The following is a 27363-nucleotide window of genomic DNA, read 5'->3' on the forward strand; positions in this document are numbered from 1 at the left end:
GAACAATAAAGGGATTTTCTATTCTATTCATCTATCTGCAGCCTTTCCATTTCCTGTTTACTGCAGGTTAAATCTTTTCTCACGGGCCAACAACAAAATAAAAATATAATTTTATCTTAAATGAAAATGCAACATCTCACCTGTTAACTTTCATGTTTTGGAGCAGAAAAAGAGCATAAAACCAACATATTTAAAGCTCAGTTTGCTCCACTGGTTTACTGTGATGCTTACCTGTACCAGCCAGATACCTGCATCATGGGGTTGATCTGAGCTGAGGAGGAGACTCCTGTTGTTTTGTTCATCTTCATCATAATAATGACAACATTAGATGACAACAGGTGCTCACATAGGTTTGTGCTGATGAACATGTCTGAGCAGCTTGACCGCGTTGTTGTGTGTCGGGGAGGAAACACAACCACAGCAACCACAGAGTCGTGCTGGTTTGAGCGTGTCGCTGTTCGCTGGAGTTATATCGGCTCTGTCTGGACGTTAGCTGGAAAACTTTCTCTTTCAGTCGTGAACACATTACTGAGCGGCTAGAATCTCCGTTTCTGGGCTTCAACGTCAGAAAACAGCTGAGTGAACTCGGCACTGAGTGAGAGGAGCGTTTAGTTTGTCCGAGACAGCGGAGCTGCAGACACCGGCAGCAGGCACTGGAAAAAAACACAAAGGAGGGGGTGCGTTGGCTCCGCGCTAACGCCGCAAAGCATCATGGGAGTTGAAGCCTTTGCGGTAAAATCGGCCAGCGGGCCAGTTTTAATATATTTTTGATATTTATCTCGTGGGCCACATAAAAATGCTCCGCGGGCCGCATCTGGTGTCAGACATATGTGCACTAAAGAATGTTTTTTTATTTGTTGATTTTTTTTTTGTTCAAATTTTCAAGTACACTTCAGGTGTTGTACTTGTACTGCACTGTCCTCAGGCTCCAGCCTCATTTTATATTGATTGTATTAAAACAAAGAAAACAATCTGAAGTATTTAATTAATTTACCGGTCCAGCCCACTTGGGACTAGATTTCCCTCAATGTGGCCCCTGAGCTAAAATGAGTTTGACACCCCTGCTCTAGCGGAAACATTTAAAGTCATATTACTTATTATATTCTGTAGGATTATAATATCAAGTAATTATTATTTTCATTTCATAAATCGGTTCACATTTTATTAATGACTAACACTTTGTTTGATTAGCTTATTAATATATTATTATTATTATTATTATTATTGAGACCTTGAGGCAATATCTCATGCAGATTAGTTCTTGCTGAGGAGAGGGGGGAAATGATTTTTAGGTGGAAAACAGTCACTTCATTTTGTTACACCTTATTTGGTTCAAATATTCATCAGAATCACAACATAGAAAATCAAGACCTATAATACCTCATTTTAATATTGTGAACTTTTCTAGCGTTCCTTCAAACTGCCAGAGAAATATCAGCTTGTTGAACTTTGACCCAGATGGAGATGAGGTTGAATGCAGATGTGCAGTTGGATCCTTATCAGAGTGTCTCACTTGCTCACCACCATCGATCCTCAGTGTCTCATCAGTAAGTAACAGAAACGTAGAGCGGACACCCACACCAAATAAAATTAGAGCGATATAACGTTTTAATTGAAAAACTTCCCCATCAATATAATTTTTAATATTTGAATGCCATAATATCACATTTTTACAATATACCTATTTATTACACTTGTACAATATAATTTATATTCTTTGTAAAATATAAAATTATTCTTCAAATGTGATACATCTGTGTACAGTAATAATGTGAAAACTATCCACTGTAATGTGATTTTCTTTGGTGAGGGTGGCAGCTCTCATGACATAGACAGGTGTGATTTTGACACAGATAATGAAACACCACATGTGATAAAATGTAATTTAATCTAAGATGTTTTTAGTTTTCCACTTATATTTCTCCTGTAATATGAAATCAACATGTACTTGTACTTGTACTTGTCTCAGTACTGGAGTAATGTTTGCACACTTTTCACAGAATTGTAGCAGTTAGCAGAAAAATGACCACTCACACAACTAAAACATGAAGTCAGACTAGAAAAGAAAATAGAAAACAAAAAAATGAAAAGCTTTGAAAAGTCAATAAAATTAGATTAGAAATAAAATTTCAAAAACCCAGATGAATTACTAAGAATAAGCGAATCAAGCAATAAAAGGAGCAAAGATTAACAGGGGGAGGCAACGGTTTACTTTATTTTAATTAATACATTGTGATAACAAATTAAAACAAAAGAAAAAACATAAATGAAACATAGATCCCTAAATTTTAAAACAATAATAATTAAATTGTTGTATTTTAAATGTCCTTCCCCCTTCTTTTCTACCTTTCTCCAGTCTTGTTTTCTGTCGTTCAGCCCAACTTCCAGCAGTAATGAAGGTCTATATGCAGTCCAGCTGATGGTGGAGGACTTTCCCAGACAGATCATCACTCTGACTGATTCCGGTGTACAGACCATCACTCTGACTGATTCTGGTGTTTTGCCAGTGCTGAAAACTCCCAGTGACCCCATCAGCAGGTCCCCCTTGCAGTTTGCTTTAAATGGTAAGACTCCATCTTTAGATTTTATGCTTTTAAAAGAAGAAACAATCTTTTATAAAGTGCCTCTCAAGAAAAAAAATCACAAGGTGCTTCACAAAAGCAAACTTAAAAACAAACAAAGATGAAGATGATTAAAAAATGATATAATAAAAAATGGGGAATATTTACAATGACAAATGTGAAAAAACAAAAACAAAGAAAAAGGTAGTCACGGTATCCTGAAAAAGACAGAATTGGAAGAGGCTACAGCATGAAAAGAAAAAAAGGATGATGAAGAATAAATCGAAGGTCACGCCAAAGCCAGCCAAAACAAGTGAGTCTTCAGCTGCTTTTTAAAGGAGACCACTGAGTCCACTGATCTCAGGCTCAGGAGGAGAGAGTTCCAGAGTCTGCGGACCACCGTAGCAAATGATCTGTCACCTTTGGTCTTCAGCCTGCTGCGCTGCACAACCAGTAGGCTTTGGTCACTGGACCTCAAGGACCTGCTGGGGGTGTAGGGACTGAGAAGATCACCAATGATGGTGCTTGTCCATGTAAGGTCCTAAAGACCAGAACCAGGATCTTGAAATGAACCCTGAAGTTGACTGGCAGAATGGGATGTTCTTGTGATGGAAGAAAGAAGAGCAAACAAGAGAACTGACATTCGAATCCAGGGTAAGGGCTGGATCACAGGTCACGCCAAGATTCCTGACAGATGGCTTGGTGTGAGAAGCAAGCTGACCAAGAATATCTGACTTTGGGAAAGGCCAAGAACTGACCCCTGTGGTACACCCTAACATTACATGGCTCCATTTGAGGTAAAAAATCACCCATGTGAAGCTAGATAGGACCCAATACCCCATAGAAGTTGCCGTTAGATCAAGGAGTAATAACATCACCTCTCCAGCATCGTTCATCAAGTGGATGTATTTCAGGACCTCTAAAAATGCTGTATTGAGTCTTGAAACAACACTGCAGTGTTTTAAAGATGCTCATCCAGGAATTCTAATAGCTGACTATTGCATTGTAAAAAATATTTTCACCATGACTAAGACTGATCTCTCCTGTGTTGTTCCAGTTCTTCCTGCAGTACCATCGTGCTCTGAAGGTCTCTATCTGCCCAGATTTATGCCTCCAACTCCAGCAAACGGACTCCAGATCTATGCTATTGCTAATGAGCAGCTGGCGATCATCATCAGAGCAGAGGCAACTCAGTCTGTGTAGGAGGAAGTACAACTCATTTAAACATTAAGGAGAAAACTGTGCATGCAGGAAAGCCTCTGCTCAGACAAGCTTTGGAAAAATGTCAGGCTGTCGAGCCTTAAACTATTTGACTGGATGAGTGACTCAATTGACAGAATCAGAATATTTAAACAAGAGATCAAACAAAATACTTCACTTTTATTAAATCCAGAACTAGGAAAAAAATGCATTTGACCCACACATAATGTAAAAAGTAAACAAAGTTTGAAAACTGTTTACAATGAAAACAGGGCAGCATTTTAGCTGATAGGACAGGTGGCGGCTCATTCACAGGAGGTGCTATGGCACCACCCTCCCTGACGTGAAGAGAAAAAACATAAAAGTCAAAACAAATGTCCATCCATCCATTTTCGTCTGCTTTTCTGGAGTCGGTTCCCGGGATCAGTCTAGCAGGGAGGCCCAGACATCCCTCTCCCCTCTCCAGCTGGTCCAGCTCCTCCAGGGAAATCCCAAGGTGTTCCCTGGCCAGCAACCTGTCCAGGGTGTACCCCGCCGGCTAGCCCAGAGACAGCTGGAGATAGGCACCAGCCTCCTGCCACCCAGCTGGATAAGCGGGTAAAGAAAATGGATGGATGGGTATTTACTATAAATTTGTCAATTGTGCTCAATTGTGTGTGCCTGCATGCAATCTGAATTACTTGTACATCATTTTCACCAGTTGTCTCTGATATCTAAAAATCCATCACTATTATTTCCATTGGGGTGCTGGAAAAAGGTGGACAAGTTGTGCAGAGAGCTGACCAAACCAATTAGCTTCTGCTGTTGGTGCTAGATTCACCAAGGCTACTGCTGGTTCTCAAGATGCTACAGCCTTCAGTTTGGAGAGGCAGAATCTTTCTTAGGAACATACTACGGGAGATATGTGGGGATAAAAACTAATACAAGAGGACTGCAGGAAATAAAATTATATTTAAAAGGATCATTTAAAAAATTCAGAATAAAAAGTGGGAAATAAAAAGGAAAAAACTTAAACACGAGAGCCCAAAAATACAGAACTGACAAACACCTGCATGAAAAAAAGCTAGTGAGGAAGAAACAAATGAGCAGGAGTTCACGTGAAAGCAAGCCTGAACAGATAAGTTTTCAGCTGCTGTTTAAAGGAGACCTCTGATAGAAGTTTTCCACCAAATTAGTTTCAGAGCTAACTCTGTGCTGGTGCTACAGCAAGTGCTTTACCAGTTCTAACCAGTTCTTTAAAAGCACTGGTTCCTTTTCCACAGACTCGGGGCTTAGTCGGTGCTGTAATGATGCCATCCTAAGTGTTATAAATGGTAATGGTAAGTGTTGAGACACACCTATATACGGCAACATGAGGAGAAAATATGTCATCTTGAATTTTGACTTGCAGCGTGTAAAAAAAAGTCTATATATAACTTGGAATAGAATAGAAAAGGTTCCTTTTATTGCCCCTCGGTGGGGACATTTTGGCATGACAGCAGCAATCACATCTATTACAGGAGTAAAAACAAAGAAAGAAATTAAATCCAGTGCAATCCAATTTTATCTCTACACAACACTGTTGACCAAAGTGCTGCACAGCCATAAACAAGTACATATATAAAAAACAACAAAACACACCAATAATAAAACGCATCACAGCTAAAATTATTCTGGAGACAAACACAAAATAAACATGGGCATATGACATTCAAACAAGGCTGAATGCACAACAATCAGATGGTGTTAAATGCTAGCGAGAAGAAGTGCGTCTTGAAAAGAGTTTTAAAAACCACAAGCGAGGAGGCTTTCCTTATATTGACAGGCAGCTGATTCCATTGGCTAGGAGAAGCCACAGCAAAAGACCTATCACCTCTCCGCCTCAGCCCTCGAAACAACCAACTTCAGCTGGTCAGCTGACCTTAACAGGCTTCGTGGACTGTGTGAAATGAAGACCAGGGACTCAGAGTAGCCACGTTAGACAAGCGTTTAATCCGCCAGCACCCAGCTGCGAGATAACATTAAACCAACATGGTGGCTCGCAAAGCCTCCTGGGAACAGTAGTCCTACTACTACAGATTGTATGGCAGGAGAATGACCGAGAGGTATGATGGTGCCAGGCCAAATAAAGATTTATATGTCAGCACAAGAATTTTAAAAGGAATTCTAAAAACAACTGGAATCCGGTCAAAATAAGATAGCACCAGGGTGATGTGACCATACCTACAGGTGCCTGTTAGCAAACGTGCTGCTGCATCCTGCACCAGCTGCAGTCTTGAGAGAGATTCTTAACTCACCCCAATATAAAGACCATTACAATAGTCCATTCTTGGGGTAATAAAACAGTCTTTCCATGTCTCTTTTTACCAGGACAGATTTAACCTTAGCCAATTTCCTTAACTGGACAAAAGCAGGATTTTACCAATACAGTTTATCTGCTTATCAAATTTCAGCTCAGAGTCTACCTTGACCCCCAAGTTTGAGATGACAATGGGACAAGACAACAATGCATCCAAGAGAGAAGGAGAAACACACGATTACCCGCTGAATTAAAAAGATAATTTCGGTCTTGCTCTCATTTACTCTCAGAAAATTAGAAGCCATCTACACTTTTACCTCCTCAAGACACTGTTAATCCTTGCCAACCCCTTAACTGGAGCATAAGTTGTCCGAGAAACAATGAAAGGCCAGACCATATTTCCTAAAAATAGCACACAGAGGGAGCAAATATAAAGAGAGCAGTAGAGGACCAAGCACTGAACCCTGGGGAACACCACATTTAAGGGGAGCCTCCTTGGAACAAAAGTCACCAATACTGACAGATATTGACCTATTGGATAAAATATGATTTGAACCAGCTCAGGGCAATGCCTCTTAATCCAACAAAATCTTCCAAACATGACATCAAAATGGAGTGGTCAACCGTATCAAAAGCTGCAGTCAGGTCCAGCAGCAGTAACAATACGGCTTCAGCAGAATCTGTAGCCAGAAAGATGTCATTAAAAACCTTAACCAGTGCTGTCTCAGTACTGTGGCAGGACTTACCACCTGATTGGAAAACCTCAAAAATCTGGTTCCCATCAAGGAAGACAGTCAATTACAAATAAATAAATTAAAAAAAAAACCTTTTCCAACACCTTGGAGAAGAAAGAAAGCATAGAAATTGGCCTAAAACTAGACAAAACTTTTGCAACCATACCAGGTTTTTTAACAAGGACTTTAATGGTAGCATGTGAAGAATAAAAATACATGTAAACATAAAACACATATTTAAAGATAAGACAAGAATACTTAATATCGCCAAGAGAGTCTCTTGGTGGTGACTCACAAACCAAGGCTAACCAGCTTGTCTGGGACACAGATGAGGATCTCAGTCTTCATTGAGCCGTAGAAAGTTCCCAGCCATCCAGGTTTTGATCTTAGCAGCTTACATCAGGAATTTATTGCAGGATATCTAATTTAATTTCAATGTTTTGTAAATACTGCTGACAGTCATGCTTATTTTCTGTTTATCTAAGGATCACTCAGCTCCTGGTCAGCGGGCCGTTCACTATGGTCAAGAGTTCATCCGGATCAGGAAACGTCACCCTCACATGGACGCCATCTAATAGTGAAAATGATGAAAGTCACCCCGTCTGTTTCGTCTTTGAGGCGAGGTCAGAGTCTTACGAAAAATTCTGATTCAGCTAGAATAAAAAAAGTTCACTGTAGCAAATTTGAAATGAATAAAATGCAATATTTTATTTGCCAGATTGGTTCAGGTCAATAATGCAGAAAGAATCCAACTCTGCTGTCACAATAGATAAAGGTTCTCATTGAAGAAGAACTACAGAGACTATGTTTCAGGAAGGAAGACTAAAACTGTAACATGAACTTGAAACATTTTTTATGAATTGATCCTCACAGAGGTTAGACCTGAACCCACAGGGGCTGTGACTAAAGTCAGAGTGTAGCTTTTGTTAGAGGGCAGAGTATGAAAAGCCACCAACATCTGTATGCAAATTTGGAGCAACGGTAGCTCAGAGGTTAGGAAGTGGTGCAGGACAGCAGTGGCTGTGATGTAGCTCATCACGACCAGCGTGTGAATGTGTGTATGAGTGGGTGAATGACTGGTTGTGGTGTAAAGAGCTTTGGCATCCTCTGATTCAGAAAAGTGTTTCAAGTGCAGTTCATCTAATAAACCATCATTAAAGCCCCATTTCCACAGAGAGTGAATGATTTTAAAGACTCCAAAAGAGTTGTTATGAAAGATTGATTCCTCACCTGCATGTGAGAAAAAATGTTTGAAAACTTTAAAGTCACTTTTATTCAGATGCTAAAGATACAATAACAATTGTACAGTGAAATAATCCCAATCACAGTATAATATCTCAATCATGTTGGAAGGAAGACCCCATTGAAACACATTTTCTTCCTTTGAGCTGTGGAGTCCCTGCCTCACCATCATTATGTTTAGTGGCAACTCAACAGAAATGGATCATCTGCCAAACCCCTGCCAGAGCCGTGTCCAGGACTTTTAAAATGGCGTGGCCCATGTGGGGTACTTGCTTATGTATGGGTGGCACCAATGGTTGTGCTTATTTATTTATTTACACAAATCGTTTATTTATTTACTTTCTAGTGAATTTTGGAGTTTCACATTGCACAATCACCATTTTTTCTATTCATCTTCTAGTTTTGTGGAGGTTAGCAAGTCACTTCTTGTTGCATTATTGCCACCGACTGGAGTTGAGTGGGACTAAATACTATTTATGTGATTATGAAAAATAATAAATAATATTAATACCACAGAAATGTTCTGTAGGCCTGGGCTAGAAGACAATGTTAAAGGTGCATGCTACCACACACTATTTTTGGAGTTTACAACTCAAGCCTTTTGTTGACAATGTAAATTCAATTTAAACTGGAACTTAGTAGGGTGGCACCTGGGGTGGCCAATCAGATTCTAAGGGTGGCATGTGCTACCCCAGGCCACTGCCTGGACACGCCCCTGATCCCTGCTCATTTATCTACTATCACCAAGAAAACCATTCTTCTAAATGGAAAATCAACTAAATCACTTCACTTCATTATTAAACGATGCACCTTTCACAATAAAGCTAATGCTTTGTTTTTCTTCCAGTTACTCTGGTTCTGTGTATCAGTCTGAGCATCGATGTGTGGTTGTGACGGTCATCCCATGTGAGTGGAACTCTTCCTTATTTAAACATCATTGAGTTTGTTTCCTGAACTGATGTTTCTGATCATCACTGACTACAGGAGACTTTTAGGCATCGGCACAACAATGATCAGAGACAGACGTTACCCCAAGGCCTGTAATGTGAATGATTCTGTTTCCACCATTTATTTCTGTTTTGATTTATATATTTCATGTAAATATCCTCAACCTTCTCCCTTCAAAAGTCGCCACAGCTAATCATCTGTCACCATGTGTCCTACCATCTGTATCTCTACCCTCACACCAACTAACCTCATTTCCTTTATCACCACATCCAAAAATGTCCTTTTTGGTCTTCCTTTCAGCCTCCTGCCTGGCGGCTCCAACCCCGCCAGCATCCATCTAAACATGTCATCACTGTTTCTTCTCTGTACATGTCCAAACCATATCCAGTCCTTTATCAATGTCAATGTCAAGTTTATTTATATAGCACATTTCCAACAATCAGAGATTGCACAAAGTGCTGTACACAGACATCCAGTTAATATAAAATGATAAAACACTGAGAAACATCCAGTAGACCCTAGGTAAAGTAAAAAAAAACGAAGAAATTAGTTTTTAAAAGCAAGGGTAAAAAGGTAGGTTTTTAAAAGAGACTTAAGGTAGAAAGGCTGTAAGCAGACCTAATCTGTAGTGGAAGGCTGTTTCAGAGCTTGGGAGCAGCTACAGAAAAAGCTCTGTCACCTCTGGACTTCAGCCCAGACTGGGGAACAGATAAAAGATGTAGAGAAGATGATCACAAGTGTCTTTTGGGGACATGAGTGCTTTAGAGTTACGACAGATAATGAGGGGCCAAATTGTGTTGTGCCTTGAAACAGAGCAGTAGCATTTTAAATTGAATCCTGTAAGTGATCGGAAGCCAGTGAAGAGCTTGTAAGACCAGAGTTATGTGATCCCTGCATCTCCTACCTGTCAGAAAGCGGGCTGCCACATTCTGAGCCACCTGTAAGCGATGAATTGACGACTGCTCCAGTCCATGATATAGAGAGTTGCAGTGGACAAGTCTCGACATGATTAGCAAGTGTATAACCTTTTCAGAGTATTTAATTGGTAAATAGGGCTTGACTTTACTAAGAACACGCAAATATCTGGACCACAGAACTTATCTGTTTATCAAGCTTAAAACAGCCATCAATGGAAAAAAAAACCAGATTTCTTGCTTGAGACACGCAAAAGGATTCTAAAGGGCCAAATACACTGTTTACCCCATGACTTTATCTCCAAAATATGGGCTGTCCCACTGATGGAGTCACTCTATAACCGCATCCATGTCACTCTGATAGAGAACCTCGTTGTCTTCAGCTCTGCAACCTCAAGTTGTGCTTTCTGTATTTTCCTCACTGTCTCTAAACCAGTGGTTGTCATCGATATACCAGGTGCTACTGCGAATTTTACTAATTTCTGACTCAATTCAATCCGAGTGCTATGTTGGCTTCATCATATTTGATAGTCTTTTTTTGCTAGCATCACTAGCTCTGGCTCCTGCACCATTTCCCCTGTAGGCTTGTAGCACCAGTCTACTTATAGACTGCTTAAGTCTCCTCCCCTTCCAGTTGGTCCATAGGTCTCCTGACTCCTGTCTTCCTTCTTCCATCTCAGGAACATTGCTAAGCTGAGTCCCATTCTGTCCCGCTCTGAACTTGAGACAGTTCTCCACACCTTCATCTCCTCACGCTTAGACTACTGTAACTCTCTTTTCACGTGTCTGAGCAGAACCTCCCTGAACCGTCTACAGGTGGTTCAGAATGCCTGTGCTCGGCTTCTGACCAAGTCCTCTAAACACACCCACATCACCCCGCTTCTCCTCCAGCTTCACTGGCTGCCAGTCAACTTCAGAGTTCATTTCAAGATCCTGGTTCTGGTCTATAGGGCCTTACATGGACAAGCACCATCTTACATTGGTGATCTTCTTAGTCCCTACACCCCCAGCAGGTCCCTGAGGTCCAGTGACCAAAGCCTACTGGTTGTGCAACGCACCAGGCTAAAGACCAAAGGTGACAGATCATTTGCTGATGTGGCCCCCAGACTCTGGAACTCTCTCCCCCTGAGCCTGAGATCAGTGGACTCAGTGAACTCCTTCAAAAAGCAGCTGAAGTCTCACTTGTTCAAGCTGGCTTTTGTATGACCTTCTTCACTACTCTCTCTTTATTCTGCTCTCCCCACCTATTCCACCTTCCTCAGGATCCACTGGTTTCCCTCTTTCCTATTCTCTCTCTCTCTTTTTCTTAACATTTTTTTAATCACAATTGTCTATTTTTGCTCATTTTAAATATATTTTATACATTTTTAAATGCTTTTTTATATTTTTACATTTTTTGTTTTTGTGAAGCGCCTCGTGATTTTTATCTTGAGAGGCGCTATAGAAATGATATTTTCTTCTTCTTCTGACCAAACAAAAAAGAATGTAAGTTAATGCGTCTCTTCTAGCTCACATCCTGTCGGTGGAGGCAGAAAATAACAGCATTGACCATTATTCTTTCAACTTCAAACTTCAGACTCACCTGCCTATCTGGCACTCTTTTCACTTCCAGAATGTTCCTAAGATAGTAAGAAAGGTGTTCCCCATGGCTCACTTCTTGGTCCTCTGCTTTTCACTATCTACATCCTCCTTTCTGGTTCTACTTTTGCAAAGTATGGCCTACTTGATCACTTCTATGCTGATGATTGTCAGATTTATTTTTCCTTAAATCAGACAGGATCCATTCACCTTCTCCTTGAATGCTTATCGACTTACTGCACATGACTTCACTTACAGAATCGTCACTTCTAGAATCTTCTGGTGCTGATCCATAGCTGGCAAGAGCCATGAAAGCTCATGGAATGGCAGTGAGAAAGTCACTCGTGTGTTTGGAAAATGGGCTGCAGAACCCAAATTTGACCACAGAACATCATTCACAATTCATTCTTACATAATGGGCCTTTAAGTTTCTTGTTTAAACGTGTTGGAATTTGTAAACGTTGAAGGGGTATGCATTTTTTTTTTGCATAGGCTGTATCATAATGCATCAATTTAACATCCCAGTCCCAGGTATTTGGACCATGCTGTTTGATTTTATTGGTATATTCAAGTAAATAGACTAAAGTGGTAGTAGTCTAGAAGCTGTCCTAGAGAGGTGAATATTCTTGTCCTTAATATTTCTCAGTCTTTGTGTGGAGACTTTGACTCATTCATCATGTTGTGTTCTCTGTGCTGATGCTGGCCTGTGGGACTCAAGTTGGTTTTCATGGCATTGTGAATACCTACACTGTGAAAGACTTTGATGGAAATGGATACCCGGTAAGCTCAGATACTTGGTTAAAGGTTGGTTTTGCATTTGAAACTTTGATTGTACCTGAATCCTTTTTCACTTCAAATCTACAGGTGATCAGACGTGTAAAATTCAGCTTCAGTTCATGTGAGGCGTTCGACTCGTATTATTGTGGTGGAAACTGTAGTAATAGAGGAGATATACATACGGTTGAGGAAAGCGTTGGTGAATGGTGTCAGAAAGAAGTCAACATGAGTTGGTCTCAAACCAGTTTCAATACATCTTCTGGATGGTGAGTCCCATTCATTCTCAACATTGTTATATAATAAATAAATAATTTTTTACATTACTGAGTGATGGACAAAAAGTTTTCATTCATTCTTTTAGTTCAGCTTCAGCATTTTAAATTAAAAAAATCATTGCTTTTTCACCTCTGCTGTTAAGCTCCTGTAAACAGAAACCTTTTGGTATTTTATAATTTTTGGGGTGATTTTAGAGCTCTGACTCTGTGTAACATCTGAAAAGTTCTCCTTATCTCATTATAGGTGGGATGGCAAAATCTGGATACCAAACCTGAATGGTATTTTAACATTTAAAGCTTTTAATTACTTAGAACTGAGAAACCGCTCTGACATTGGTAAACCCAACTCATCTCCACAGACCAACGTCCTCCCAGCTGTGAGGTAAGTTCACCTGTTTTTTCATCATTTCAATAACAGTAAAATAATCAGAGGAAATGTATTTAATCTCATTAGTTTTGTTCCATATTTTATCACCTGAACTAAAAAGAGCCCTGGTCTCTGAAATGATATTTTAACATTGATTTATCAACAAATTCCTGATTTTATTCAAATGTTCATCAGAATGAGACAGTAGAACATCATCAATTAATAAAACCTTATTTGCATATTAGCAATTATTTTTTGCTCTTTCAGCGTTCCTTCAAACTGTCAAAGAAAAATAAGCTTGTTGATCTTTGACCCTGATGGAGACGAGGTTCGATGCAGGTATGCAGATGGATCCATGTCAGAGTGTCTCACCTGCTCACCACCATTCGTCCTCAATATCTCATCAGTAAGTTACAAACATCAGTAACAGTCACATGAGACAGGTGTGGTCGTCAAACAGATAAGGAAACACCACGGATAATAAATTCTGTAAAATACCTCTAAATCTTAACTCATTTGCTACCTGCAGTTTCCTGATCGGTAAAGCCCTTCGCTGCCAGCGTTTCTCACCGTTTTTACTGTTTTATTAAGAGTCACAGAACGTTGTGCGCTAGGATGATGTTGATGCCAAAACAACCAAAACAAACCAGAGACTCACCTCTTACATCAGGAAGAATCCACGCGTTTCGAGCTTTATCCGTTCTTTCATAATCCGTTGTTGAGTTGTGATCAGCAGTAGAAGCTTTTCCGGTTTGCGCCTCACTTTTTTTACAGCAGCGGCCCAAAACGATCTCCTAACACATGAATTTTCTGCTTCCTGATCACGTGACGTGTGACGTATGCGGATGAAGATGGGCTTTAGAGCTGAGATGTTTGTTTTCACAGTGCAGGGGCTCGTTCCGATGCCCACACAGTAAAAAAAATGCAAATGACGACTTTAAAATAAAAATGGAACTACTGTATGTCAATAATTGACAAATGTTTTCACAAATGTCAAGTGTTGCGGTGAGCGGATAAATGACCACTCAAACACAAACGTAAAGGGATACTTAGTTTTGCTTGCTTTTAGCACACCCTAGTGTCCATTATTATTATTTGTGGTCAAAGCAAGAGTGAAATGTATCTCCTTTCTGTGGAACACATTCTCACACTCTAAGTGTCGAAAAATGACATTGGGTGACCAGGCGTTAGTTGGGACTCCCAATGCGTTGGGAGCGACGTGCTATGCCAGACCACTGGTTTCCGACGCCTGCGGTAAAACGCACATTTCACCGACATTTAACCTCTAACCTCTTGCTATTTAACCTTCCCCTCACCCCCATCCTAACTTTAACCTGGTTGCTCATTCTAAACTTCCCGTTAACTGTGTTCGAGATGGAATGTTACAACTATGAACAAAGTCTTGAAAGTACAAGAGGGAGCGCTTCTGAAACAAACGTTTGGTCACCCGAAGCATCATTTTTTGACTCTTTGGGTGTGAGAACATGTTGCTCTGTGCGTTTGCGCTGTTTTGGAATATATTTTTAATTATGACCAATAAGACTTGATATTCCATACAAATATGAAATATCAATCTAATTGATCTTTGAAAGTTTAATCAGAAGATCCTAGGGTTCTTTGCTTATTCAGGGACCATAAACACACTTCGTATTAATTCAGATAGAGTCAAGTATATAGTTTATAAAATTTATTAAATAATTTTTCCTAAAATAATGATACATGACAAGATATGAATAAGGAGATGTGGTGTGGAGGATGTGAGGTGTGTGATGCAGCTAGATGTTGTAGCAACCGCTCTTTGTATCTGAGAGGAATTGTGAAATCTGGGTGTAAAAGAATTTGTTGTTATAAACTAGAGAGTTAGTTATTGATAGAAACCTCATCAGAAACCAGTATGCAGGCTTGTATGAGTCGCTCCCGGCGGTCCAGAGGGTTGCAGTCAGAGTGGTGAGGTCACCGGACGTCGAAACCACGATAATCAGGGATTAGTAGCTTCCTCTGAGTTCAGCTTCCCCGGCCATGAGATGCAGCCCGGGGTCTGCAGATTAGGTGTCAAAGTTGGATGTCTGAGAGCTGAAGTAGCTCTGAAAAGAGCTGTTGTGTCTGTAATCACTTGCAGCATCGCTGAAAGATTTTTGACTTAAGGTCAAAGAAGATTGTTTCAAAAGAGATGCTTCTTTCCCGATTTGGCCGAATAGGGGGTCAGCTGGAAACTGAATTAATCGGAAAGTAAATCCTGTTTTAATAAACTCATTTATAATTGCTGGCATATTCTGGCAAATCGGAATGTGCCATGTCTGGAAGGCTTTACCAAAACATTCCTCAGAAAGCCACGCCTTCTCGCAGATACAAAGGTGTTTTTAACCTCAACCTGTATCTTATTGTAATGTGTATGAGTTTACATAATGATTAACTTGTTAAATCAAACACATACTAATTTGTGATATAAATGGATCATTGTAAGAACAATATTCATTTCAAATTCATTGATTTAAGCACAGATTATTCAAACATTTGATTTAAACATCTTATTCATTCATCATCACATGTGATTATTTAACTTATAACTATAACATTTTGGAGTCTTCACTTATTCAGAGTGAAGAATGTTGTCTGGCTTCTAAGCAGAGAGTGTAGGACCTTGGGACAGAGAGTCTATTTGAATGTTTTGTCTTCATGGAATGTCAACACACGCTGAGCAGAACCTTCCGGATTTAGAAGACCACTTAGAAAGAGGATTTATGCTGTAGATGAAATGTCACTATGCTGGTCAATGTAGATGGTGAAAAATGGACCCTTTTGGATGAATGAGAGTTCCACCTTGAGGTCTGGTTCTCATCCAACTGCTTGAGTGCCGGTCTCTATCAAGAATATAACTGTGACAGGTGTGTCGTAGCCTTTGTTAGTAAGATCTTGTCCGGTCCTGAGTTAAAATACTCTGACTGTGAAAAAGCTTTGCTTTCCACCATGTGGGCAGTTAAAAACTTTTCCAGCTCCATCGGTGGACAGAAAATCATCACTGAAACTCAACATCAGCCAGTGACCTTCATTAACAGTCAACGCATCAGAGATGGTGTGGTGAACAACGAACGCATTGTGTCACGGCTGCTTGCTCTTCAAAGCTTCCACATTGAGGTACGCTACGCTCAAAACCACCGTAGTCCTCTTGGCATGGGTCTGGCTGCGTGCCAACATTGCTCGGACAACACTGCCGTGTCAGTCCTACCAGCTAACCCTCCCCAGACCCTGCTGAACCACAACCACCGCTACTTCAACCAAGCTCTCTGTGTGGATTTGCCAACTGTGTACGATGATGGCAGTTTCTTTCGACACAGTGCTGAACCTAGCTCAGGCGTGGGTGTCGTTTGGTTATACGCTAACCAGTTCGGCCAAATAGAAAGTGGATTCATGCTGTTGATGTAAGGTCACTATGTTGGTCATTGTAGATGGTGAAAAATTTACCCTTTTGGACATTACAGTGCGTCCCTTAATCTAATTGCTGAAATGTCACCTCATTCTTCATTAGTGTCTACGGTGCCCGTCTGGTGACATTGAGGATAAAAAATAACTCGTGGCCACGAGATACTTAATGCATGGGAACAAATTATTAACTCGTGGTCACGACTTATTAATGCGTTCCCACGAGTCATTAATACGTGGCCACGAGATACTTAATGCAAAGGATTGCAGCTTCAAATACAAAATGTTTTCTTTACTTATGAGTGTTTATGTATATGCAGACAAATAAACTTGTTGATATGATATGTAAATAAATATGTAGATACATAAACCTGTTTATATTCAGTACAAGTTACATAGATTATTTTTGCTTCTGTTAGTTGAAATATGAGAAAAGCCCCTGGAGAAAATAATTGTGAATTAAATCGCAATTGAACCATTGAAGAAAAAAATTGCAATTAGATAATATTCCAAAATCGTTCAGCCCTATATCAGAGGGAGGCAAATATTTAAGTTGTTTTAATTAAAAAGTGATTTTAAATAAAAGCACAAAATTTACTACATTCAATATTTAAATTGTTATTAACTTAAATAAATTTTATGAACTTAAATTAATTAATTTCAAACTTAATTTTTATTTATCTTCTCTTTTGTTTCTTTCTATCCAGTCATGTAATCTGTCATTTAGCCCAACTTCCAGCAGTAATGAAGGTCCATATGCAGTCCAGCTGATGGTGGAGGACTTTCCCAGACAGATCATCACTCTGAATGATTCTAGTGGTGCAGAGGTGGTGAAAACTCCCAGTGACTCTATTAGCAGTTCACCCCTGCAGTTTGCTTTGAACGGTACGATTCCATCTTTAGATTTTCTGGTTTTACAAACACAAAGAGCTGCTTTTAGTTAGAAAAATGGATTCCAACTCTTTGTGTTTGAAGAATATTTGTCCAGTCTTCGTCTACAAATCGGAAGCATGTCACCAGCCAGTGCTTAAATCGCATTAGCAAATCTGCAAAACAAGCTACAGTAAGGTCCATAAATATTGAGGCATCAACACAATTCTAACATTTTTGGCTCTATTTGAAACAAACACAATGTGCAATAACTCCAGACTCTCAGCTTTAAAGGATACTAGGCAGTTTTGCTTGCTCTTAGCACCCCCTAGTGTCCGTTATTAATTCACCACAGTTATACCAGAAATGAAACATATCTCCTAACTGTTGAAATGTCTCCTCAGTTTTCATTAGCTTCTAGAGGAGTGACTCATCACAAAATTCCCTAAATAAATCAGCTGTGTGTAAATGTGGCGCTGGAATTACACCCGTGACCTTTCAAGTCACCCTAGGTCACCTTACAGAAAGTAAAACAATATTCACAGTGGTAAAAATCCAAATGAAAACCTATGAGCCGGCATTAGGGAGTATTTTCTGGAAAGAGTTGGAATGCAAGTTTGAACAGGTGGGCTTTGAGTCTGGATTAGAATGTGATGATGGAGTCTGACAGTCTTATGTTTAGGGTGTGGGAATTCCAGAGTGGTGGCCCGAGCAGCTGAAGGTACAAGCACCCATGGTACTGAGCCTTGTAGAAGGGATGGTCAGTATTCCAGCAGGTTGAACGGAGAGTGTGGGGGCTTTCTTGTGAAAAAAAAAAATTTAAAGTATAAAAAATATTTAGAAAAATTATTAAAAATATGTTTAAAATGAGAAAAATTAAAAAATTTGAAAAAACTTAACATAAGGAAAGGGAGAGAGAAAATAAATAGGAAAGAGGGGAATCAGTGGATACCAGGAAAGGCGGAACAAGAGCGGAATAAGGAGAGGGTGGTGACGAAGGTCACGCAAAAACAAGCCTGAACAAGTGAGTTTTCAGTTGCTTTTTAAAGGAGACAACTGAGTCCACTGGTCTCAGGGGGAGAGAGTTCCAGAGTCTGGGGGCCACAGCAGCTAATGATCTGTCACCTTAGCTTGGTGGTGGTGAGCTTTGTAAGTGATGAGGTATTTGTAGTGGGGTTTGAATAAAACGGGAGTGATGGTCAGAAGTTTAAGTGCAGGTGACAATATGGGTAGCCAAGTTTTAAGTAATTAGCAGCCTATTGATGAGTTTGATAGAAACCCCAGTGAGGAGGGCATTGAAATAGTTGAAGACTATACTGTATGTGTATATATATATATATATATATATATATATATATATATATATATATAGTTAAGATACATGAAAATGTTTTTTGAGCTATCTTGTTTTTCAGATTTGCTATTGTAGCTTTAAAATATGTTTTTTTTAATTTTTAGACTTTTATTTTCTCATTTTTGAACTTTTGTATGCTGTTTTTTTATGTGTTTAATTGTTCTCTGTTCTTTTATCACTTTTATACCGTGTTCAGCCTCTTGAGCTTCCGTAAAGTCAGTGAAAGGCGCCGTGCAAATAAAATTTGATTGATTAAAAATATCGCCCAATAAAAGTTTTGATTACCTGTGTAATGATGGGTCATTTACATCTTACTTATGAACCATAAAATGTGAGATTCCATAGAAATATGAAATATCAGTCTGATGGATCTTTGAATATTTTTACCAGAAGATCAGAACTTTTTATTGCAGGGATTACGTGACACTTCGTATTTACCCAGAGGAAAGAGAGAGAGTCAGGTTTACAATAGTTAAGAAATTTATTTCTACACAATTTAAACGAGACTAACCTTAAACACTCTGTGCACTGATGAACTAGGTGGAATGAGACTGAGATGAATGATGTATATGTGTGGGATGTTGCTATCAGAACCTCGTAACCGTATATGCATTTAGTTCTGAGTGGGAGTGAATATTTCGCTCTAAACTTTAGTTGGAGATTTATAACACACATGAAACGCCATCTGTCGGTCTACCTACCCCAGCGGAAGCCTCCGTTTAGATCCAGAATGTCGAGGTCCGTGGACCCTCCTTGGTACCGGAGCCAGTAGAAAAGCAGCAGCGCCGACCAGTCTAGTCTCAGAATGCTCCCAGGTCACGACAGGTTATTATTGGCATCAGCGAGACCCTGAAGGAGTCGTGAGGTTCAGCTTTTATTCTGAAGGAACCGTTGCGGTCAGGTATAACATGCAACAGATTTTATCCAGCTTGTCGAACAAGGTTCTTTCGGCTGAAGAGGCGTTTGGATGGCCTGTCCGAACTTCTCTAGAACACTTTGAACTGAACTAAAGGTGACGTGGAATAGTTTTTATAATTGTCATATTTTGGTTTACTGGTGAATTAGAATTTAACATGCAAAAGAGGGCTTATACAAACACCACACCACGCCTCTCATCACAAACGAAGGTTCTGATTGGATCAGACAAAAGGAAATGTGTCATGTGACTTAAGCATTACTCTGTGTCATCACGTGTCTAGTGCAGCTGTCCAAGCTTATAATTACTTGTAAAATACTACTGGTCACAGAATTATTATATCAAGTAATAACATTGTCATTTCACAAATTGATTGAACATTGGGCACACATTATTATTGGTAAGAACAAACGTTGTTTGGTTATGTATTTATCAAGAGAGTTCTCCGTCTTGTCTTGAGCTGTAAAGAGGTGAAGCAGTTCAGATGAGCAGAGGCATGAAAGACCTTGGCCAATATCTCATGTAGATTAGGCCTGTGTCAGAGACATTATGTCTCCACTCGAGCAGACGCAGCAGAGCATGACCTTTAGGTCAAAAACAGGACATTTTATAACGCCACATCTGTGTAGACCAAATAATATAGTAACAGGTAATCTTGCATTCAAATAGCAGCAGTCTTTTAAAATCAATCAAAAACACACAACAATGACTTACAACAGTAGGAGCAATAAAACAATAAGAAAACACATCTGCCATTTGCTGTGTATTGTGAATTTATCTTAAAAATGTTTTTGACTGGCATTGATTTCAGCTGTGCTTTAAGCACTTCCAGCTTCGAGAAGACAGACCAAAAACCAATGAAGGGAAGCCAGGACTTGGGAAATATGGTCATTTTTGTGTGTCAGCTAAAATCAGAGCAGTAGCAACTTGGGCTATTTTAGCCAGGAAAGTGAAATTTGCTTGAAGTTCGCTATGGAGATTTTCAATAGAGTTGCTGTATGTCTGGAAGGTAGTAAGATAAACCTGACAGTCCCCATGAAGACAAAATTTAACCCCATTCATTTGAAATAGTGCCACCAATTGCAACAAATATTAAAAAGAGAGGAAAGCACCAAGAATGGACCCCTGTGGCACACCCCAGAGTAAGCTGGATCTGCAGTGTTTCAAAGATGCATTCTAAACAATAATTTCATCATAACTAAGTTTGTTGTTTCTTGTGTGGTCTAGTTCTTCCTGCAGTACCATCTTGCTCTGAAGGTCTCTATCTGCCAAGATTTTTGCCTCCAACTCCTCAAAACGGACTTCGGATCTATGTTATTGTTAATCACCTGCTGCAAATCACCATCAGAACAGTGGCAACTAAGTCTGTGTAAGAGGAACTATAACTCTTTTAATCACTGCATAAGGATAAAAATTAGCATATAGAACAGTCCTGTTTAGACAAATCTTTGAAAAATATCAGGTGGTCTAGTCTCAAACAACTTCAATGAATGAGTAACTCAATTTCAGCAGAGGACCAGTAACAGCTTTTTCATAGGCGGCGTTTGTACCTTGCATGCAATCTGAATTATTTATTCATCATTTTCACCAGCTGTCCCAATAAACTAGTCTTGCCAAGATTAGCCGCTTAGTCACAACGACTACCAAAATCGTTGAAGAAACTTGAAGCTCATCGTCAACACTTCATTTAGATAGTTAAACAAAATAAGAACAAAAATATTTTTGAAATAGCCCCACCAAGCATTTTTTCTCCAGCTGCTAAAGAATAGAACATTCAGATCCTGGATCAAATATAAAAATGGAAAACTTTTGTTTGTGGGAGGGAAATGTTTGGTAAATACTGCTAACAAACATATTTATTTCCTGTTTGTTTAAGGATCACCAAGCTCCTGGTCAGCGGGCCATACAATATGGTCAAGAGTACATCAGGATTGGGAAGCTTCACCTTGACATGGACGCCATCTGAGAGTGAAAACTACGAAAATTACCCCATCTGTTTTGTCTCTGAGGCGAGGTAAGAATCTTAAGAAAAGGGCTGAAATTAGTATAATGAGAAAGGTTCACTGTAGAACCCTTAAATTTGATATTATTTAGCTCAATTTATTGACACTGTAGTCAATGGGGTGGGGGGGTGGGGGGTCTTTTTGCACTCTAACATGAGGGTAAGACTGTACCATCAAACATTTTTCATAAATTGATCCACATCCTGAACCCAGAGAGGATTTCTGGGGTTTTGTGTTGAAGACTTTAAGTAGCAGCTGGACTCCAGTCACCAGTATAAGATTTCAAAAATATATTCAGGTACTTGTAAAGCATGAGTCAGTCATGATTAAATTAGTGCAGATTCTTTTTTCTGGGAGGAGTATGTACACATGCACGTACTGCGTGCGCGCACGCGCACACACACACACACACACTTGGAAAACAAAACTCAATATTTAAAAGCCCCAAGATCCATCTTAATTCATTCATTAACCCCAAAACACAGCTCACCTCCACACATCCTTATATAATAGATGTAATTACCCGTAAAAACCATATTTAGAAAAATACATATACAAATACATACATCTATACTTATCTAAAATGCATAATCTATATTTCTACCTGAAAACTTTTTTGTTATTTTCAAATAACAAAAATCCTGGTAGTGCATTTCATACCACCATTGTACGGTGGCCCTGAAATGCAAATCACAAAAACAAATCACTTAACGCAACAAAAAATTGAAACACGCAACAACAAATCACTTAATGCAAAAACAAATCACAAAACGCACAACAAATTGAAAAGCGCTACAACAAATTCACTAAATGCAACAAAAAAATCATTAGGCGCTAGGGGTTGTATGAACTAGTCGACTAGTCGACTTCACGGCTCTGTAGTGACTTTTTATGCCTGTCGTCGACTAGTCGCTGTCACGTGATAATGACTGACAAGATGTAGTCCTCCAGCAGGTGATGAGCCCCTGCGTCGGGAGGCGGAGGCGACGCGCTGTGCCAGAGCGTCGTTACTGACACCGGCGGTAAAACGGACATTTAACCAAACTGTGACCTTTTCCCTCTTGCAATTTTACCTTCCCCTCACCCCAATCCTAATCTTAACCAGTTTGCGCATGCAAAGCTCTGATCGTTGATGCGCTCCATCTGCATCCTGAGCACCGCCAAATCAGGTGTCACCACCTCAAAAACAAATTAAACACGCGATCGTTCATGTCGGCTCATTTCCTTTCATGTTTTCTGTCTGTTATTTGTGCCTGATGCATTTCACTGCTGCGGAGCGAGGCTCTTCACCTGTTTTGGTCTCTGGTGACGCACCCCCAAGTTTCCATATCTCCGCTCCGGCACGAACTCCGTAGCAAAAATGGTTCCGTTGTAGTCGGCCGGTGAGCAGCGGCACTCCGCTGTTTTCTGGTCGGTAGATCTTTTAGAACTGCAGTTCAAAGGTAACTCATAAGGTGAATATATATGAAGCCAGGTAGCAGTTTCTCTTTAGGATTGAGAGGAGATGCAGGAAGATAATAAACAGACAGGACAGAAAAATAGTCAAATAAAAACAAGTTAGTTTTTGTACCTGGTGGTTGCAACAAAGAAACCCATTGAAGGTAATCAGAAGTGAGGAACAGAAAATGAAATAATTATTTTAATGTTTAGAGCAGCAGGAACTCCGAGAGGCTGCAGGCGCATCAGTTTGCTGCTGCTGCGCAGGGGTAGTGGGGAGAGGACTGAAGTAGGATGCAGAAACTACCGTTGTTAAAAGAGATGTGTTAACTTAGAAAATGTGGGTGCAATTTTAATTGTCAAAAACTCCAGCGAACCTACCGACCCATTCCCCCCCCCCCCCCCCGCGCTTCAGGTGTATGAAGTCATCAACGACCAGTCGAAGTCGACTCGATTTTCATTACTTGACTGTCGACTTTGAAAAAAATTAAGTCATGCAACCCCTACTAAGCACAAAAACAAATCACTAAACGCACAACAAATTGAAAAGCACAACAACAAATTCACTATAAGGGTTAGGTTTCTAGTAAATACTGTTAAAGAATACTCCAAATGCTCACTTACTTTCCGCCAGACCAAGTTGTCATGCATAGTCTTACACTGGTTCTATACGGAACACCCAAAGCAAAGCGAGCTGCAGTCTGCAACCTATAGAGATTATTGTCGTTCGTGTTGGACCAAACAACTGACTGAAAATGACTGAACAAGTTGCTTTAATAATCCATTTGGGATAAACTTCCTAATTAATAGCTACTCCTTCCCATTCTTTTCAACATATAATTAATATTAATAACAATTAATAGTGTTGACAATTTATTGTCAACAATGATACCTAATTTAATTTCTTCTACCTGTTCAATAGTAATGCCTCCTATGGTCAAACACCAAATTTTATTTAGTTTCAAACAATATCTGGACCCCATATTTAAAATGTTATTAAGTTGTTAAAATGTTGGGGCAGATGTATATAATATAATTGTAGGGTTTAGGAAATTATGTGCTTTAAGAGCTCAATATATATATTACCTCTACTTATGACCAATAAGCTGTGATACTCTATTTAAATATAGAATCTCAACTCTGCTTGGTCTTTACTGTGTTTAATCAGAAGATTCTAGGACTCTTTTTTATTAGGGGATTGTACACACTTCGTTTTGATTCAGAAAACAGTCAGGCTTGTAAAAGTAAGAATTTATTTTACCAACAATTAAAACATGACAAGTTAATTAAGCATTTACTGTGATGATGGAACTAGATGTGATGTATGAAACCTATGTGTGAATGCGATGTTATCAGAACTTCCGTATCTAGGAGAGCTGAGTTCTGGATGTAAAAGAATTTGGTTTGCGTTAAGCTATGAAGGTGGTTGTTATCAAAACACATCAGACGCTCTCTGTGTGTCTACTTCACCCGTTTTCGGAGACCCTCTTGGTGGATCCGAAGGTCAGAGAGGTTGGCTGACCTCTGGCACCAAAGGCTGTAGAATACAGTGGCACCGAGCTTCAGTCCATAGATGTCTCAGGTCACGACAGATGGATGGAACCGCGCGTCTGGGACTCTTAAGGAGCCGGAACAATATCAGCTTGTTCTGCAGGAACCGTTTGCTGTATCAGCTTGGCAGGTGCAAAAAGATTTTGACGATGTGTCAAAAGCTTTGATGGTTAAAGAGGGTTTTGCTTCAGATGGCCGGTCTGAAGTTTTCTCTAGAACTGATGAATCACCCAGAGTGATCCAGTTTTAAGGATCTCATGTTATGACTTGTGTAGCCAACCAAAGGTTGACAAGTTGAGGAATGGTTACCAAGACAACCTCAGAAACACCCCTTCTTTGATATGGAGGCTCTGATCTAGGGTAAAACACTATTTATGTGTCACAAGTTCAACTTAACCTTACTTGAGCTTGTGTGAGTTCAAATGGTGATGACCTTGCCATGTAAACAACATAACATTCATTTAAAAATTCAATCATTGAGCACAGATTAAAGAAACATTTCATTTTATCATAATTATTATAAGTAGCAATAAACAAATGTTTATTTAATGATTATCTAGCTTATAAGTTGTAGAAGAAGTTCATATTGATTTGGGAAATCATTCTTGATTTAGCAACTGATCCGAGCTGGAGTGTTCCTTATATGAAGGCACGAAGACCTGAAAGATTGGACCTTGAGGAGAGAATGTTATTGTTGACATTTCGTTATCTGTGTTTAGAGCTGCAGGCTCTGAGCTCCAGCTGGTGGGATGGAGGCAGGCCAATTTAAAGGGAACACATGCAGTCTTGTGTCTCCTTTTTGACCAGACGTTGAATAGCTGTTGAATGGTTAAACTGTACCTAAAAAATGACCATTGCTGGATGTTACATAATGTCATCTGCATAAATTGCCATGATAACATGATCCAACACCAGAGGTAAATAATTTCTAAAGATCAAAAATAACAAAGGGCCCAAACAACTGCCCTGAGGTACTTCACAAGTATTTTTGTCAGTTTTTTTGTAACCAATAATCCAAGATTTGAGTTTAAGCTGTAGTAAAGAGTTTTTAAATTATGTTGACTTTTATTTAATTGTATATGATTTTTTTGTATTAGAAAGACTATGACTGCATTTGCACGTGAGAAAATAAACTGTTTTCAAGACCTTTAACCACATCAATTTAATCAGAGGTAAACCATAAAGCAGACATTCTACATTATTTCCACAGTTACTCTGGTTCTGTGTATCAATCTGAGCATCGATGTGTTCTTGTGACGGTCATCCCATGTGAGTGGAATTCTTCATTGATTAAACTTTTTGAGTTCAGTCAGTCATTTCATGAATTGTTGTTTCTGATCACCTATTTTTCTGTTCAGAGTGCCACCAAGTCCAGTTGATGTTTTAGAGCGCACCATAATGATCAGAAACAGACTTTATACCAAGGCCTGTAATGTGAATGATTCTGACCTTCATCATAATGTTGATTCCAGATCATGTTTTGTATCTGAAAATGAAGATCTCTACCACAATGTCTGTGGTGAAAAACAAGGAGATAATTGAGAAAGCTGTAAGTAACCTTTTCGATTTCAATTTCAACCATAACAATCAGATACTGCCACGTCAACTGGTTGTTCTGATATTTCTGTAAACTACTGAGATTTACTTCTTCGTGTTTGGTATTTTATCATAGATCTTGGTAGAATATAGTGGGTGTTAACAAAAGTCAACTCTGATGATTAGAGTAAAGAAGCAGTTTATTTTGGTTTGTGGTGACTGAACACAAACACTGATCTGCTGTTACAAAAGTATTAAACTCGTATGAAGTTTTTTAGTTTCTGTTTTTATAGAGTTGAAAATAAAATGTTGATTAGGCATCCTCCATGTGGCTCAGTGTCTTGCCCAAGGGAGCTTCCACTGTCTGTCCAAATAGGGAGCCTAAGTCACGCCCATCTACCTCCAGATCATGGGTCCCCGGAAATGAGAAGAAATGAATGCAAGTCAGTGGGGCTATAAATGCTATTTTCTAGTCCTGTTTGAAATGTTCCATGGATTTCACATATGATGCCTACAAAATGTTGATGCCAAGAATACGCTTATTTTAAAATGGTGGCAAAACAAGTTATGTTATGATTTTTGTGAAAAGACGTGTAAGACTACAAATGCATCTCACCATATTGGCATCATCGAACCAGACACAGAGAAGAAAATTGCTGTAAGTTTAGCGAGCTTCAAATCTTTCTTCCAGGATGACAGGAGGAGCATTACGCATGGGGGAAAAGCAAACACTCTTATTGTTATTTAGGAATTATTACAAGCTCAAAGTACTTGACAGACATGGTTGAAACTCACATTATCACTTACCATTTAAGTTGAAGTAGAACATATGAGCCCCATTCACTTGGATTCAGTTTTTCATTCTTACGGGGACCAATGAGACTTAGGCTTGTTATGACAGATAAATAAGTTTGATATTGGCTTTTTTTTTTTTTTTACTGATAACAGGTATACATATGTAGTCGTACTCTTAATTTCCATTAAGAACTCAGAACCGGACCATCAAAGCTTTTTGTATTACTCATGAGGAATTGATTTACATTAGAGACCCTTGCAAATGTTTTGAATACACGAGTAAACAACGTGTTTAATGGAAGACAGCATGAGGGTAAGACAAACACTTATCAGCTTACTGTTGTTGTGATTATTAGTCAACGAATAATTTGTAAGCTTTTACTTACTTTTTGGATTCTTCTATAAAATTTGTAAATATGGAAATATTTACCGATTTTATTACGTAATTAGGATATCCGGAGATATGCCTCGGGGCACCACCCTTTTTAACAAGGGAAAATGAATCCAAAACCTCTTATCAGTCTGTCTTAAAGTTAGTAAAATTCGTTTACGAGCAGCAGTCATAAATTCATATTACACAAGCAAATTCACTTGAGACAACTGAATT

At 39.3% G+C, this 27363-nt stretch overlaps 1 protein-coding gene across 5 annotated transcripts in view; it reads left to right on the forward strand.

The window, feature by feature from the left end:
• LOC107395574 (uncharacterized) overlaps positions 1–27363 on the forward strand; it is a 60495-nt gene that overhangs the window by 26548 nt on the left and 6584 nt on the right. For 2 of the 5 annotated variants that reach the window (XM_070548102.1, XM_070548103.1), the window contains exons 16-29: positions 1409–1547; positions 2357–2564; positions 3619–3760; positions 7259–7396; positions 8863–8921; positions 12174–12235; positions 12320–12498; positions 12752–12889; positions 13142–13280; positions 17002–17179; positions 20662–20803; positions 21311–21448; positions 25636–25694; positions 25898–25974. In XM_070548102.1, coding sequence (XP_070404203.1) covers positions 1409–1547; positions 2357–2564; positions 3619–3760; positions 7259–7396; positions 8863–8921; positions 12174–12235; positions 12320–12498; positions 12752–12889; positions 13142–13280; positions 17002–17179; positions 20662–20803; positions 21311–21448; positions 25636–25694; positions 25898–25974 — 1798 coding nt within the window. Of the gene's footprint in view, positions 1–1408; positions 1548–2356; positions 2565–3618; positions 3761–7258; positions 7397–8862; positions 8922–12173; positions 12236–12319; positions 12499–12751; positions 12890–13141; positions 13281–17001; positions 17180–20661; positions 20804–21310; positions 21449–25635; positions 25695–25897; positions 25975–27363 lie in introns of those variants that run through there. The other 3 variants (XR_011519102.1, XR_011519103.1, XM_070548104.1) reach the window with 3 other exon arrangements.

The sequence above is a fragment of the Nothobranchius furzeri genome, chromosome 2 (assembly GCF_043380555.1).
Source record: "Nothobranchius furzeri strain GRZ-AD chromosome 2, NfurGRZ-RIMD1, whole genome shotgun sequence".
NCBI lineage: Eukaryota > Metazoa > Chordata > Actinopteri > Cyprinodontiformes > Nothobranchiidae > Nothobranchius > Nothobranchius furzeri.